At 47.6% G+C, this 17724-nt stretch overlaps 1 protein-coding gene across 1 annotated transcript; it reads right to left on the reverse strand.

The window, feature by feature from the left end:
- Positions 1-13452: 13452 nt before the first annotated feature.
- Positions 13453-14286, reverse strand: TSSK6 (testis specific serine kinase 6). The gene has a single exon (XM_036387077.1). The coding sequence runs from the start codon at positions 14284-14286 to the stop codon at positions 13453-13455; it is 834 nt and encodes a 277-aa protein (XP_036242970.1).
- Positions 14287-17724: the final 3438 nt, after the last annotated feature.

Raw genomic sequence — 17724 nt, forward strand, 5'->3', positions numbered from 1 at the left:
GGTTTTCACTGCAGACCTGTCTCTCTGCAGTTGTGTGACCTGCTCAGGAGTTTCAGGAGGCTTAACTGAGGCAGTGACATCCTCCTCAAGGTCAACATCATTCACGTGTCAGTCCCACTTACAGTGAGACTTTCCATGTTCTGACTCGCTGGAGCGTCTCCTCCTGGACTTGAAGGTAAAGGGAGGTTTAGTGCATGGAAAAAAAAAAGTTAATTGGCAGAGCAGAACTTGCTTCTGCTGAAATATTGAGCAGTAGGTGTGAGCAGTGGCTGCTTTAAGCACCGACTGTTCAGACATGGCCAGAACTGCCACGTTCTGTCTCACAGGGTGACTCTGCCCACAGCACTCCCTCAGCAGCACCACATTTCCCTGGGCTTCTGAAGCAGAGTGGAGAGAGGATTGTGCAGAATTTACAGTTGCTGTCAGTAATTGTTGTGGAAATGTGTTTTTATGTAGGTTGGGGCAGATTTGCTTTGGGCAGTCTTGAAAAATTAGCTGGAATGCAAAGAGGAAAAAAGTACTCCTATAAATTTGTTGGGTTTAAGTAAATGCATTGCTATTTTATGTCTGGCTGTGTTTGTCTACAGTAAACTAGGGCTATTTAAAGAATTGGGATTCTGATATCAACTTAATCTTGTTATCAGCTAGAACCAGTTCTGCTCCTGTTCCCTTCCACCCATGGATGTATTGAGTACTCAGACTTTAACTCAAAATAAGAGTGAGGACAGTCTGAGACCATGGAGTTAACTTTGCTTATAAGCAATTGATGAAACTGAGTCCTAAAACTGTTAAGAAACAGATTGGCTCTCTCCTTCATTCTAATCCTTTAAACCATTGACATCTGGCTGTGCAGTGATTAGGTGAAATGATGACGTATGAGGCACAAAAGGCTTTATATGTGAATGAAAAGAAACCTCAAAGAATCTGGATCTTGTTTCTTAATAATTCAGCTGGTTTCCAAGGCTGCTCCCCGCACTCAGCCCAAGGTAATGATGTCTTTGCTGTGTCAGATTTTACTGTTTATGGTATCCAATTATTTAAAAAAACCCAAAACTTAAAAAACCCAAAAAGCAAAAGAACACCCAAACAACTAAATATTCTTGTGGCCATGGAATATTCTTCTCTGGAAACATGACAAAGTGCTGGAGATCTGCAGGGAATCCTGGAGGAGCCTGGGACTTCACTGCCCGCTTTCACTTCTACCCTCTGAAGCATCGAATGCCTTTAAGCTGTTCTCTGAAAGTGGGACATGGTGGTTTTTGCCACAATGAATGGGGATTTTTACTGGCCTGGCAATGTCCCTTCTGCACTCTATGAATTCTTTCCCCACCCGTACCTTGATACTGGGTGGTCTTAGAGATGCTGCATGATGTTTCCTGCTCTGGCTCACATCACATTCTGATTTCCTCCTGCCCTGTTCCCTCCTGCCTTTGACGTTCCCTGCAGTGATAAAGGGAGGCAAATATCTCCAGGATACAGCAACAATGTATTCTTTTAGGTTATTCCGTTATCTACCACTGCATCTTGGCACCTTGGTTGCAGCTGAACATACAGGAAATGTTTTATTTCCCTTCCAAGAGCTGTTTTTAACGAGAGAAGCTTTGTTCCCTCTCAAGTTACCTTGTTAGCTGTGTGGTATCACCAGTATTTCCCAAAACTCTGACAAAAAGCAAACCTGAAGCCTGAAACATGAAAAGCTGCTGTTGCTATGTGCTCTGTCTCTTCCTGTTAGAGGAGAGATCTCCTCCAAGTGATGCTGTGATGAGTCTCTGCTGGTTTAATTCACTGCACGAAGCCTTCGAGGTTGCTGTGCATGCTTCTCCTAGCTGGAAAAAATGAATCCATCAGAATATCAAACAGGCAGTTTCAAACTGTGATGCCAAAAGGAAGGAACTCGTTTTAAACTGATGCAAAGGAGCGTTAAATAGCTGTGAATACACTCAGGTATCTCTTTACTTGCTAGTATGCTGTATAGCTATGGGAAGGGATTTTGGCATAAGTTTAAACATGGAGACTCAAACTGGAGGTGTTCAAAGCAATTCAATCTAAATGATTTCCCCATAAGATATTGATTGTTATTAAAAATTAAAGTCCCAAAGTTGTGGCTGAGCTTGCAGTGGAAGATCCTAAATTTTCATTACATCACAAACTTCTTAATATCATATGGGGATTGTGGCCTTGCGATGGCAGGTTCCTGAGTTTTCATGAACTGCTCTGGAGATGATTATCAGAAATCATTTTTTTTCTTTAAAGAAAAAAGGCATTTGTTCTAAACAGACAGCAAACCTATGGCAACATAAGTGTAGGAATGTTTCCAGTTCATAATCAGCCCACTAGGAGCACAGAGTTGTTCTCCTTGACCCTTGATTTGAGCACTATTTAGAAATGTTGATATGACCTGCTGTCCTGCGTGTGATTGGCTCAGGGATGTAGAGTTGGTCCTACCTGTGTGATTTTCTTCCTGCTGGTGAGGAGGCAGGATTTCTCAGGGTAAAACAAACAAAACAACAAGAGAACAAACTGGAAAAGGAAAATGGGGACTGTGAGCCGTTCCATGCTTCAAGTTTCAGTCCTGCAGAATCATGGAACAGTCTGAGTTGGAAGGGCCATTAAAGATCTCTAGTCCAATCTCTGCTTTGATGAGCAGGACTTGAACTACATGAGATTGCTCAGAGCCCTGTCCAATGTGACCATCTTCAGGTTTTTCTGTACAAAGAGGGTGAGGAAAATCTTTTCAAAGAGAGGAGAGCATCTTTCCAGCTGTCAGACCCTGGGATGCTACATCCAGCCAGGGTGGAACAAAACTAGATTTGATCTATTTTTGCTTACTGTGCTAATCCTGATCCATGGTGTTATTTGGAGGCTTCCCTTGTCTTTGTGGCTTTCTCCTCATGTTTTGCACTCCCAGATATTCCTTCCCTCACATTGCCCCAGTGTGCCCTGCTCAAGAGGTCTTCCTGTTTCTCCAGGGTCTTGGTTGTACTTGCACGGAATTTTCTAGAATCTGATGTAAGGAGGGGCATGAAATTCTCTCAGAAAGAAGAACAAATCCAATGCAGGGAATGGGTAAGAGGCACTTGGAAAAAGTGTATGAGCTGCCAGGCATCATGAGCTTTCAGTGACTGCTGAACTGCAGCCACCAGGGTTTAGCTGCTTTGGCTCTTCAGTCTTGAGGACCTGGGCTCCAAAACCCACATATCAGGACTGGTGCCTCACAGGGAGCTTGTGAGGTCTGGCAGGATCTTTTGGAGTGTGCCACTGCTCGGTTTAATGCCAACAGCAACCTGAATGAGTGGGAAATATGTTTGGTGGCGGCGCAGCACTGAGGAAATGCTGTCCCTGAGTTCCTGGGAAACTGCTTTTGGTGTCCTCAGCTGGAGTGTGTGAACAGACATGCTTCAAAGAAATGAAAATGGGGGGGAATGTGGACATCTTCTACCTGGCACATCCACTGGATGCCACTTCTCACCACCTAAGGGATGTTGTCATGTTGTTCCTTGAAGATTGGGCTCTTATGGAAACCATACTTCAAGTCAAGTGTCTTTGTTCTTCATTTTTTGGATTGTTGTGCTTGCAATATGGGATAAAGGTCACTGTGGCTTTAAGGATGCATCTTTTTTCTCATGGAGAAAAGATAGGTTTACACATTTTAGTTTCTTTTTTGAGTGAACTGGCTATTAATGGAGTTGAAAACCATTCTCAGTCTTTGGAAAAAAATGAAACAAAATCAATCCTAGCAACTAGAAGTAAGATTTGTATTTATAGCTATTTCTTGACTAGAAATGGCTGGAAAAGTAAGACTGAGGCTGCGGTTTCACATTTCAGCATGAGCTGACCCAGCACGTTCCCTGCCACTGCAGCACCATGGTCTGGCCCTTCCTGGGCCCTTCAGTGAGCCAGGACCATGGGCTGCAAGGGCTGAGAAGTGACCCTGTGACAGGAGCTCCCTGGGGGACAGGTCCCTGTGCAGGGTGGGACAGGACATGGGATCTGTGACTCCAGCTTGGGCATGATACATAGCCATGCACTGGAATAGCAGTTGTGCTTTCTGCAGCCATGGGACTTCCTAAGTTCTCTTAGAAGACACTGTGTGTCAAAATCCCAGATTTTCTGACTTAAGACAGACACACATCCCAGAATTTTACCGTTTTTCTATGTTTTCTTTGAAAACATAGAAAGGAGAGGAAGCGGTAGATAGAGATCCCGCTGCAATGTCACCATCTCAAAGCACAGTTCAGTGTCTCTCTGTGCCCTGGTGCTGACTTTGTTACAAACCAGCCCTGGGGTTGCACAGCACTGGCTGGGCAGTGCTGGGAGCAGCAGGGCACATGTGCTAATGAGCCCAGCACTTGGCAGCCACGCAGGGAGGCCAGACATGCAAGGCAGCAGGCGGTGAGTGCAGCCCACTGTGCCATTGCACCGCATCCGCCTGGGTCACTCTGGGAAATTAGGGATGAACACAGAATTAATGGCTGTATGAAACCTTCCCCCTCCCAGAAGATGACAAAGTTCTCATCGGCTTTGCGGGGGCCAGAACCTCTCCCCGTTCTCATGTAGGTTTGCTGTGTGGACACCGAGCAGCTCATTGCAGAGCTTCCAGCTGGGATCTTAATGTCATTTCCTCTGCTATTTCCCTGGATTCCTTTTTCATATGTTCCCATTCCCTCCTCAGGCTTGCTGAAGGACTGATTTGCTAATTTACCATTTACCTGCCAGACAGCTCTGGTGGAAAGGTTGCTCTGGGTTTCTGAGGAAATCATTGTGCTAATCAGAGAGCTGGTGTGTACAGCTGGCATGGAGCAAAGCACGCGCCTCCTTTTCAGCTCTGTGCATGCAATATCCAGTGTGCAAGCTTTGGCACGAGCCCTCAGACTGGCCTGCCTCCAGACCAAGGATCACATCTCCTGTCCCTAGGGAATGTGAAGTTTAAACCAAAGCAGCTCAGCGATGCGGGGAATGTGCCACCAGCAGTCCCTGACTGTGCCCTTCTTCAAAGCAGGCGGTGCCCGCTCTCCCCACGTGCTCGTGGCAAACACAGGCAATGCTGCACTGTCAGGCTCCACATTTGGCTTCTCCAGCCTGCTTTCTATGCACAGTCTGACAATGATGTGAAGATGGAAGGAAGGAGAAGAAATGTGGAGAGGCAGCGCAGTGCTGGCACGCTTTGAAAGCTGTCTTAGTTCCAGATGTTCTAAATCACATGTGGAGAAGTGTTTGTGGTCAGATGCTGCTTGAAACTGATTGTTGATAGTCTCCTGAGACAGCCTGTGACAAATTGAATAATAAAAATGCTGAAAATAGCATAGTTATTCCCTGGAAAAGCAAAGTTCCCACAATCCAATAAGCTGGGAAAGTTGTTGAACTTGCTTTGGACACCATGTGCTCTTTTTCTGTGTGTCTATGTTCTTCAACTTTCCATGGGTCTTTGGGCTTTTTCCTTATGACCCTTCCTCTTCTTTCGAGCTCCAGGCAGCCACGCTTCCAGCCTCCCCAGCAGCAGCTGAACTGATCACCAGCCTCCACCCTGAAGAGCAGCCTCCTGCACTCCATGAACCTCATCGTTTGCTCCCTGGTGTCATGGGTTGTGGCAGGTTTGTCTTTGTAGAACATTTTTCTTAAACTGCTGGGAAATCTGGCTCACAGGACACCTATTGCTGAAATCCTCACCACAACAGCCCATGCTGACCAGCAGCAGTCCTCTCCTGGCCTATGCCATTGTTGATTCCTTTCCCATTAGTCCACTTGTGGCACCACAAGGCACAATCCTGACCTTCCATCCTCAGTGCATGGGCAACCAGGGACAGCCACCATGCCAGGGTTTGGTGCTCTGTGTATCCCTGAAGGAGGAGGCTTGAGGTCAGTGAATGCCCCAGGAGTGCTTGGTGAGGGCAGGTCCCTCTTGAGAACTTGGTAGTTTAATTAGTGGAAATGGGGTTTTTGGTGGTGAGAGGAGATTTGCCACAGGCTGCTTATGCTGCAGTAGTGAATTCCATTTCTGGTGGCAGAGGTGATAAAAGCCATGGGTAGTGACAAGATGTGGAAAAGTTTGGAGTGCCCAGAGTGAGACAGTGTGTGCTTTGCTAGCCAACAACAGTCCTTATCATTTGATGGATGCTAAATACAAACAAGTGACTCGAGTCTGTCTACTACTGAAAAAATGTCACCAAAATTACCCTTCTGTGTGCTGATTTATCTATTTCTCTGATACTGGAATTAGCTATAGATCCTGTTCTGGCATGAATTGCAGATCTGCAGGGACATGTAGTTAAAATTTTTCATGCCAATAGATTTAGGGGAAGGTCTTGCAAATATGGGCTCGCCTAAGTGATGCATTGTGACGATCTTTTGTGGGTGATGATTTTGACCATAGCTCAACATAGTAATTTGTTTTATCTGACCATTCATTCTGGAGACTGGCAATGTTTGGACTTCCAGCAGAGCTCATAACTGAGGCCATCAGCATTTTAACACGTGGATTCAGTTAAAGTCCTGACCCTATGTGCCAAAGTCTTCTCCGATGCTTTTTGTTCAGTGGAATATTCCACTCACCCATCAGCCTGCTCACCCAGACCTCTGCTGCTCCCCTGCTGTCAGGCAGGTCACCAGCTGATGCCCATTTTTGTGTCCTTCCTGACTGCTGTGGGGCTGTGGAGCTTTGTAAGTGAAGCATTTGCAGTGGAACTATTCCTCCCCCACATAAAAATCTGAGGCGTGCAGAAAATTCAGGGGTAGAGTAAAACCAAAGAAATGGAGCAGGGTGCAATGAAAAACACAAATGTTTTAGGAGTGTTATAGCCAAAATATGAAAGGCTCCAGTTTCGCAATGAAATTAAGTTTGTGCTGAGCTGTTGGTCTGAAGTTTAGATCCTGCATGATGTGTTGAGAATAGCATTTTCAAAAGATTTAATCTGCTGACAGACTGCTGCTCTGTCCCAAAACCACCAGCACAGTTCTCTCCATGACTCTCTCCTCCCAGGCACTGCCTGAAATAGTCTAACAAAAGACAGAAAACTGGCTGTGCTTTTTCTGCCACAAAGATGAAATGCAGAAGATGATGGCTGCAGGAAAGGCTACAGTCTCCGCTGTAGTTTTCTCCTGGATAGTTACCTGCCATGAGTAAAGTCTTGCACACACATCTTCATAGTTAACCGTGCTGCCGAGTCAGAAATTATTGTGTGATCAGCTCAAGAAGTACCTAAGTGACTGTGCTGCTCACCCAGGCTGGCTGAGCCCTGTGCCACCACTGCTGTCCCACAGTCTGCCCATCACTCCCTATCCTCCCTTCTTGGGCTCAGGAGCTCTGTCCCTGCCTGGGTCTGGGCCACCCTGGGTGCTTCCTTCACCAGCAGTAGTTTTCTTCCATATGGACATAGGGGTTTGTGGATCTGTTGTTTGTTGGGACTCACTTTTGACATTTCTCCCCCTGTTTATTCGAAGACTGGTGTGTTTTTATGTGAAGCTTGCTAAGTAGGTGCAACCCTCCCCGGGGGTCCTTCCAGCAATTCCCTGGCTCCATCAACAGTAAGTAAATAGAACTCTTGATATTAGAAAAGATAATTGGCTGTGTAATGCACAGAAAGCAAAATTGCTTTTCTCAAGATGTATTCATCAATTACAGCTTGCCCCAGATGGTGCAGCTTGAACCATTTTCTGGACAGGGAGAAATATGTCGAATAGAAGGGAAGCTGCTTTTGTAATAAATGACTGGGTGCATATGGGCATGACTATATGGTTTAGCCCTTCCATAATAGGTATCCTATTAACATGCTAATGAACATGCAAACAAGAAGCCAAGGATTATCATTATTTTTGAGACAATAATGTGTATTTTGGGGGTTTTTTTTTGCTTGTAATTAATGAGAATGTTGTCTGGTCTGCCGGTGTCCCCTGGCCTGGTTGCTGCTCAGCCAGGAGGAGGTAGCAGCCCATGTGCTGCACAGATCCTGTGTCTCCTCTTGGCAAACTCCCGTTTGCCTCCACCCACCAAATCCTGCCATGTACTCGTGGAGGAGCTCCAACATCTTACCAGCCTTCAGGCTGGCATGCCAAGGTCTGAGGTAGCACTAAAGCCAGCTGCAGTGAAGGCTCCATATGTATTTTTAATGAAGTTTTTAATGGAAATGCCATGTTTCTCCAGAGAATGTAATGACAGGACAACGCTGTGCAGAGTATTCTGATGAAACAATGCTGCCAGTTACAATTCCAGCAGGTTGCTGCAGTACATGGAGAATAATCTAAGTGCCCACATGGAGGAGGAATGGTCAGGGATTTCTGAAGGCCTTGTCTGGAGGAGCTCAGTTCCTTCAGCTGCTATTTATTTTAAAATAGTTTAGTGGGACTTGAGAGCTCTGAGCATTTGGTGAGATCCAGCTTCTCTGTAAATATATCCCTGTGAGGGTACAAGGTGTTCTGTGACCCTGTCACTGGCCAGGTGACCCTGCTGACACTGTGGCCATTGACCTTGTCCCATTGTTGCTGTTAAATGGGTCTGCTGAGAGGCATTTAATTAGTTTCCTTTCATTATTTGTTCTGTTTTTCCCTCAAGTATCACTTGTATTGTAAAGCACACGGAGCTGTGCTGCTCAGAAATGCTTCTGTGATTCTCGGTAAGGCATGAGGCAAACATTCCTGTGGTGTCTCACTCTCTGCTGCTTGTGAGGACACCTAGAGATTGCACAATCCAAGAGAAGGTTCCCTCCTGTGACCAGGGTGCCTCTGATTTATGAAGTGAGACCTTCTGAGGAAGACATGATCAATAAAAATATGACAACTGTACCCAGGATCTGTCCCAATAGGGCTCCTGTGACATTTATAATATAATGAACATCTGCCAGCTGAGGGGAAGAAATAATGCCACAAATGTCTTTCAGGGAATCTGCTGGTTGCTGCTGTGGCTGATAATAATGTGAAAAGGAATGAAGGAGCACAGACACCCCACCCACCTTTGTGGGGCTCTTTAACTTCACCTCACAGCCATGCTCAGGTCCCTATGTCATGTTGCCTCCCGTAAGAGCAGTAATATCCAAAATGTAATGAGCAGATGGAGGCACTGCTTGCTGTCTCATTTTTAATGGGTCTAGAAAATACAGTTATTTATCACCCTTGCAGTCAAACTCATGGAGAGGTCTGTGTCTCTCTGAAACAAAATGTAGTTGTCACCTTGTATCACAAAAAATTGTGTGTTTGTGGGATCACAGAGTAATTCCTGCAGGAGGGCAGGCTGGAGATCTCCAGCCCAGTGTGCTGCTCAAGGCAGGGCCAGCTCTGAGACCAGATCAGGGACTTTGCCCTGTTCCAGGCCCTTGGAAACCTCCAAGGACTGAGATGCCCCAGCTGAGGGCCACCTGTGCCCGTGTTACATCCTGCAAGTGCCTCCCTGGCTCTTCAAAAGGGCTGTTAAATGCAGTTAGGAAATTTGGATCCCTTATTCAGAACGTGGAAAAGAAGCTCCACCCATCTGTGTTTGTAGTCTATTTCCTTTCATTCATTTACAATATAAAATGAGTTGATCTGGAAGCAGCTTTGGAGAGGAAAATCATTTGTCTTTCCAGACCATCAAGTATTGTTGAATTTATTATTGCTTGAAGACAGAGTCATGATCTGGCCAGAGGGAACTTTTGAACTGTAATGTGAAATGAAATCCCTTTGGCCTGAGGTAAGCCTCTTAGCCTGTGCACAGTAACATAGGGAGAATAATATTTACCATTTGGTGCAAGAGCAAGGATTAATGTTTGCGAGGTGCTGTGAAAATGAAATTATTATTAATAGAAAGTTTCTTGTTTGCAAGGGAAGTTATGTGTGCGAAGACACCCTGGATCCTGTTTTTTGTGAGAACCTCTTGTTAGCTTTTTTAAATTATGCTTGATATAACCAAAAGGCTCAAGACAGGAAATTCTCCCTCCATAGCTCTTCTGGCAGACAACTAAGTGTAGAGACCTGCAGAGATGATGAACAGAGAGGATGAGGAAGATGTTCAGCTGAAGAAGGGTTGACACAAAGTCATGGAGACCCATAACTTAGTGCAGCAGGCTCTAGAACAGAGCCAGGAGGATTCCAGGTCACTGGAGAAAAGGCTGCTGGCACTGAAGGCTGCAATTCTGGAAAGGTTAATGTATTCAAGCAGGGCTGAGCTGGCTCAGTTGCCTGTTGGAAGCTTTGCCTCTGCAGGGAGGCCGGGTCATGCAGGTACAGCTCCTGCCTGACTGCCACTGCTGCCTGGGCTGGGGTAATTGGAGCAGTCACTGGGAGCCTGGCTTGGCTGCAGGCACAGATGGAGAGCCCTGGGAGAGCCAGCCCTGAGCTGGGGCAGGAGTACGTGGGGTGTTTGATTACCTGGCAGTGATTTCCCACAATTCATGAATGTACTTATCTCCAGAGCTGGGTAATGTGTAGACTTTCAAGTAGCTGAGTCCTGAAGCTTATCAGACATATCAGCCATGGCCTAAAATCTTGAAAGCAAATTTTGCTTAGCTGAAAAGAGAGCTTTAATGTCAGGGTGCAGTGAATTACCTCCCTTCCTTTCATTTGCCTGAAATAAAGGCTGTATTTTAAGCAAAGTGATGCAGAATATGGACAAAAGAGCAGTGGGAAGAGAGTTATACTAAAGGTCTGGAACATGTCTTTGAAATTTATAATGCTCTTTTAAGATTAAATGGGGTAAAATTGCTTCAAGATGATCTCAAGAAAACACTAAGGACTCTATTCTGCTGAATGTCCTTTTAAGAGTTCCTCTAGTTGATTTCAATTCACATGTCTAAAAATCTGAAAGATCTTTCAGTGAGCCTGTCAGTGACACAGGGCACCATGGCAGCCAGCAGGAGGGCTGTGGATGGGGTAATGCTCACACCATGCAAGGAGCCAGGTGCTGGCACAGCACACAGCTGCCTCATACAGGCCCTGACATTTACCTCCTCAGCCCTGGAGGAGAATTAAATAGCACATAGTTACTTGTGTAGATTGCTTGGTGGTCAGGTTCCCCATGGAAAGTTATTTATTTGGTGCTGGTATGACACAGGACCTTTCATTTCCAGATTGCACTGCACCAGTATGTTCCACACAGCCTGGGCAGGACAGAGTCACACTGCAGGAGGAGTCTGCTGGGGCTGATCAGGATATTGGTGAGCCAGTGTGCCTAGAACAGTTCTGACTCCAAGGGCTGTCCCACAAACACAGGGCTCTGTGCTTCGTGGCCAGGATAGTGGGACTCAGCTGCTAGCAGTCAGGGAAGGGGCACTTCCATCAACTGTGCACCTCCCAGGAAGGTTAAAAAAGTTAAAGGTTAAAAATTTCTACCCTCCTGAGGATGAAATAAGCTTAGGGAAGCATCAGGCTTGAGCACATGCAGAGGCCTCTGGAGGGGAGGGGTGCTGGCAGAAGCATGAGCCTCTGCCTCGTCCTGCTCAAAGCCTCTGCTCCTGCTCTCCTTCAAAACTGATATCCCACTGGTGCAAATTAGATAAGAATTGGCTCAGGGTCTTTAATTGTGATTTTTATTTTTAATTTGCATAATTAGACATGTAATGGACTATTTTTGCAGCCTGGGGACTGCTCTGAGGTCGTTAGTGCTGGCCCTGGGAGATCACCATCTGTCTGCAGAGGGCGAGGGCCGCGGGCAGCCCGGAGCCTCCTGTGGCTCCTTCAAATCTCTACCCCCTTGAACCCCAGCTGCTTTCCCAAGCCACCCAAGGGGGTGCAGCCTCACAAAACATTAGTCATCTGTCCCAGCTGGTGTCCTCAACAGATGCAACCATTTAGGAGAATGTGGTGCTGAGGGGAGATTAATAGGGTCTGGATTTTAGAACGACTCCCACTGTGTTCTTTAAGGAAAGAAGATTGAGATGGAACAAAAGGAGAGGCAGTGCAGCAGAGCCAGGTTTATGCTTCCCAGGTTGTGAGGAAGTACCTCCAGGCAAGCAAGGCTGGAGGGAGGCAGTAGATGGAGGTGGACAGGTACTTGGAGGTCCTGGGGTATGGATTGGGATGAGACTGACAGGGTGGCTGGAAGGGAGTAGAAAAAGAATTGAGCCTTGCTGAAAATTTCACTACCCTGAAGTCCACCTCCTTGCTTCCCACATCCTTTTGACACCTCCCCTTCTTTTCTATCCCCTTCCTGATCCTTCCCAAGCCTGCTTCCACAGCCCTGGACACCCTTTGTATCCCATTACTCTGTCTACTTTAGACTTGGCTGTTGCAAGTTTTATTTTGCAGCTGTGAGAAGAACAAAATAAAGCTTCATTCTGGGGGTGGCAAAATTCCCTGTAGCCTGCATGCTGAAAAGCCTTGGGCTGGCTCTGCTGCCACATCTTGTTCTACTTAAACTGCTGCTTTTAATAGACCCAAAATGTTTGCTTTGGGAAAGGTGTTTCCACCTCCCCCAGCAGAGCCACATGCACTGGTTTGTCCATGTCAGACATGGCCTGGCCCCGGGCTGTGCTGCCAGGCCTGTGCTGGGTCAGCTCATGAGGCACCATCACCATCAAACCACCCAACTGGACATTTCCTCTTAGACTTCACTCCACTGGAAGCTGGAGATGGTTTTTAGAATGGGTTGAAATATCTCATGAAAGCACATTTCAGATGCCAGCTCCTACCTTTAATTAGCTCCCCTTTAAAATGGGACTTGCCCATAAGGATCCATAGAAGATTTTGGGAGTTGCATTAAGAGTAATTGGTAATTTTTTGCATTGAAGTTGGACAGCAGGAGTTTACAAAGTGGTTCTCCTTTATACTTTTATCAGTTTTCCCTTCCAAGTTCTCCATGGCCAGTAGCATTTCTCATCAAGTATCTTTTGGCAGACATTTCAAATATTGCTAGGAATAAATATCTGAAAGATGTTCCATGTAAGGTGTGGATCTCAAAGCCACACCAAAACTTTTGGCTGGGTAATGCTGTCCAGCTGCCTGCAAAAAATCCTAGGGTGATTTTGGGCTGTGAGTGTCACTGTGGGCTTGAAATAGTGGCACACAAAAAATGTGACATTTTCTCTGCAGCAGTGATTTGACCACTGATTCTCCCCTCCTACCTGCTCAAATACAGTTTGGTGGTGAACAAGGCTGAGAAGAAGCCAAGACCCCTGTGAGAGCAGCTTTCCTTCCATAGTCCCTGTTCATTCAGCAGCAGAGGGTGGGGAGGAGCAGACTGGGGTGGCTGTGCCAGAGTTTTGGTGCTCTAGGGAGCAGGTACCATGATGGGCTGTGCTGCAGCACCTCACCACCCTGCCCTGGCAGCTCTGCCCGGCTGTTGTGTCTTGAAACCCAGCCTGCAGCAGGCTGCCACTGCTGTTTTGGGATCTGACCACCTCCTGAGAGCACACGGCCTTGCTGGTGCCTGAAGTTCCATCAGCTCCACACACAGGCACCCCTGGGCCTCAAAACAGTCGACAAACCATAGAAATGCTCTTCATTTATTGCACCAAAGTGCTCTTCCAGAATCTTCAGGAAGGGCTGTGTCCTTCAGATGTCCCCGTTGAGCCAGCGGTTCTTGGCTATCTGCCCCGCGCCGGGCCGGGACGATGGGGTGTACTGCAGCAGCTGGGTGATGAGGGCTTGGCAGGGCTCCGGCAGAGGGAGCAGCCCCTCCGGGTACATCACCCCCTTCTTCTGCAGCTGGGGCATGCTCTGCACGTTGGTATCATCAAAGGGAACCTTGCCTACCACCATCATGTAGAGCATCACCCCCAGGCTCCATATGTCGTATTTCTTGGCGTCATAGGGGATGCCCATGAGCACCTCCGGGGAGGCGAAGGCCGCCGTCCCGCAGAAGGTGGTGCTCAGGTCCGGGTACCCTTTGAGCTCCTTGCTGAAGCCGAAGTCGCTGATCTTGGCACGGCGGCCGTCGGCCGAGAGCAGCACGTTCTCGCACTTGAGGTCCCGGTGCACCAGGTTGCGGTCGTGCAGGTAGCGCACGGCCCTCACCACCTGCACGAAGATGTCCCGGGCATTGGGGGCGCAGGGCAGCTTTCCCAGATTCTCCAACATCTGCAGCAGGGTAGTGTCCATGGCCTCCATCACGATGTAGAGCTTCCTGTTACAGACCTCGATGAGCTCGTAGACGCGCACGATGTTGGGGTGCTGGATCCTGCGCACGATGGAGAGCTCCCGGGGCAGGAACTTGAACACGACGGCTCGGGACGCTCGCTGCCGGTCCACCACCTTGATGGCCAGGGGCCCCTTGTGTTTGCTGGAGGTGGCTGCCTTCACCTTGGAGAAGCTGCCCTCCCCTATGGTCTGACCCAGCCTGTAGCCCAGCTCGTTGAGTATCCTCTCTCCTCCATCAGACTTTGGCATGGTCTCTGGTGCCGGTGGGCTTTCCTGGGGCTTCTGTTCTTGGGGCTGGGGCTCCCCAGCATTGGGAGGCTGTATTATCTGCTGCATGGCAGCTGCTCACCTTTGCAACAACGGGTATGACAACCCTTGCTTCCGCGCCCCGCCCGGGTGTTGTGATGGGTGGAATGTTGTGTGTCATAGGACCTGTGGGACGTGATGCAGGGCGTCTGGTGGGTCCCCGTTGCTCAGGGTGCCCCTGGCATGCCTGCACAGGGGGACAAAACAACTGGGGCTGGATACTTTGGAGCTTTTACCCTTTCAGCCTCTTCATTTGAGTTCTCAGCATAGGGCTGTGTGCATGAAAGTTCAAATGTCAGCTTTCTGGGGTCAGGGACCCATTTGGAGACCTACACCAGTTTTGTGCAGGGATATTACTTGCATTAAAGTCCAAACTACACAGAGTAGTACAAGGGAGTGACTTCTGCTTGCACTAACCGTGAACTACCTTGGCTGGCTATAAATATTGACTTCTTTGGTGATGGTGCACAGAGCTATTAGATTACTAGGGAGGCTTTCTGACCTTTTGTGGAGTAGACAGGGAACTTTAAATGCATCTTTCAGAAAAAACAGCTTTTCTGTTTCTTGAGCTTGGAATTGCTCTTTATCTGTTTTTATCAAAATGATATTTTGGAGACTTACAGAGAAGTGAGACCTGAGATCCTTCTCAGACCTTCTGTAACTTGGATTTTAAAAGGTTATAGTCAGTTTTAGTTGCCATAACGTAGCAGTCGAATTGAGCAGAGGGCAGCTGGGCTGGGCCACAACACCCACTCCAGAGCAATGCATTCCTCCCATCACACTCTGTCTCTCAGGCCAGTGTCAGCTCCTTCTTCCAGGTGCTGCATCCTTGGCTGTTTTTTTCTGATTTGTGCTGGGTTTTTTAAGCTGCTCAAGTATCCTGTTCTCCCTGTGGAGCCCACATTTCCTTTCCAGCTGTACAAAGAAGCCTAGGACCACAAAATCCCATCTTCCGAAACACCAACCCAAACACTATTTTTAGGTTTTGAATATATGTTTCATTTTGCAAGTCAGTTATAAAGAGGAATGGTGATCAGCTGAAGATGAAAGAAAATCTTTTTTGTGAGTCCATCTTGCCAGTATTCTGAAGTCACTTTGAGGAAATTAAAATGGGTCAAAGCTGCAAACATGGGTCTGTATGTGCTGCAGGGGAGCTTTACTCTGAACTAAGAGCAAGTAAAGCAGTCACCATGTCAAGTTCTATCTGCTTAGAGATTGTGGGTCCAAACCAAACCACTTTCCCACTTCAGTTGTTATTTGTACAGGCCAGTTGGAAGTATGGGAATTCAACATGCCATGGAAATGTGGTTGCCAGGCATGTACCACCAGGAATACCATCAGGCTGTACCAGCAGGCATGTTTGGGCCTTCAAATAAATGCCCCCAGATTTCTTATTTCTGAAGTGGATCAGCAAGAAGCCATTTCCAGAAGTCCCTGTTCAGAAACTGATGTTACTGAACACAAAAAAATCCCACCTAGCAATCAGTAGGCAGATGCAGAAACCCATTTTGCTGGATAGACATGATTTCCTGACAAGTTTAGCCCTTGAGTCATAACCACAGTGACTTCAGCAGAGGTCTGAGCTGGACTTTTCAGAGGAGCTGGGAACTTTGAGATGGCTAAACAGAACTGAACCAATGTGGGCATTTTTATGAGGGGGAAGTGCTTAGGCCAGGCTTCCCTTCCCCACTTAGTACCAAAGCACCTCTGGAAAACAACACTGCTGCTCCTGGGAATAGGAGGACGTGTACAGGGGCCTGGCTGATGCTCAGAATGTATTTTAAAATAGGAATGCGCAGTCACATGACAGGCACATTCCTAAAACCCACAGGTAAATCCTCACTTATGGGAAGCCCCTTTGAAGCCCCTACAGTAGCATAACCAGAAGAGGGAGTGTCCACACCAATGTGGAAAAACCAAAGTGGCAGCTACAAATCGGGTTGCAATGGTAAGGAGCAATGTAGAGCATTCCTGTGCTGAGGCTAATTCTTCATCTGCTCAAGGGAGCAGGTCACTTTGGGAAAGTTTTCTGCAAACTTGGCTGAAGTGGGCAGTTTCAGTCCCAGTAAGCCCTCCTGGGAGCCCAGAAAAAGCCTTGTGCAGTCAGATGCTGCTGGAGCATCCTGGGGGTGGGAAGGCTTGAAGGAGATAGGGAGGCAAGCCCTGGTTTCCCAGGGAGGAAGCAGCTACCGAAGCAAACACTCCCCCTCCTGTATGCTTCAGGCTGCAGCTCTGTGAGCTGCCGAGGCTGCAGGCATCACTGCTGTGGATCCCTGAGCTCCTGCCCCACGGCCAGCAGCAAGGCTGGGACTGCTGCAAACAGCTCCAAAGGCAGGCAGCAAGAGGTTGGGATGAGAGGGGCTGGTTTGGCAGGGCACTGCCAGGCAGAGGAGGAGGAATGACAGCTGAGCTCAGCTTTCTGAGCTGTCCTCAGATCTCAGAGAAACGGATTTTTTTTTTGGTTGGCTGCTGGCTCAACATTTATTGGTGTAAAAATGCACCCAAAAATCTCTTTTGCTTTCAATTCCTGCACCTCAAGTACTGCTACCTGTGGTATAAATATTTAGGTCACACTGATATACTTTGGTAGTGTACTCACTACCAAGATATATAAAAAAATGCCAAGCTTCTGTGCTTTCTAGATAATTTTTTTCATCAAAGCTCTGTTTGTAAAACTCACTTGTTCCATTGCTCTTGTTAATGAGAGCAATCAGAAATCAGGCAGCAATTACTGTTTTGTTAAAAGTGTGGCATGTGAGCAGGAGGAGCTGGTCTGCAGAGGTACAAATTATAGGAGCTCACTGTCAGGGATTTTGTAATGGGATGGTGGCACTGTTGTGCACCAGCCTGGCATGAAGTTAGGTCGCTCTGGCAAGGTGCTGATCAGCTTCTGAAGGACCATCCCTCTTCCTGATCAGCTCCTGAAGGACCACCAGGTAAGCCAGCCTTGCTGGGAAGCTAATGTAGCTGGAGGTCTCTGGCCTTATGTGTACAACCACCTTCAGTCGACTGGACAAGAATACACAGGCCATGACTTCTAACGGAGGAAGGACTTTTTTCTTTCTGCATCACCCATAGGTATTTTTTCACTGCTAACGTGCCTGTGTGGTGCCTTTTGGGGGGGCTGCTCTCTTGCTGACTGCCATTGAGAGGGCACTGCCTCAGAGCAATCGCTGAGATCCCAGCTGAGATGCATATGGCAAACCAGGCAGCTAAGGAGGGCCATTAGATCGTGCATGCTTTGGGAACTTGCCCCCTCCCTGTGAGCCCATTGCCCCCGAGCCCTGGGGGCAGGCCTGTCAGAGCCTCAGATGCCTGCCATGGATCTGATGACAGACTGACACCTCCAGGGCAGAGATTTCACTTGACAGAGGACACTGT

This window comes from Molothrus ater, chromosome 7 (assembly GCF_012460135.2).
Source record: "Molothrus ater isolate BHLD 08-10-18 breed brown headed cowbird chromosome 7, BPBGC_Mater_1.1, whole genome shotgun sequence".
Taxonomy (NCBI): Eukaryota; Metazoa; Chordata; class Aves; order Passeriformes; family Icteridae; genus Molothrus; species Molothrus ater.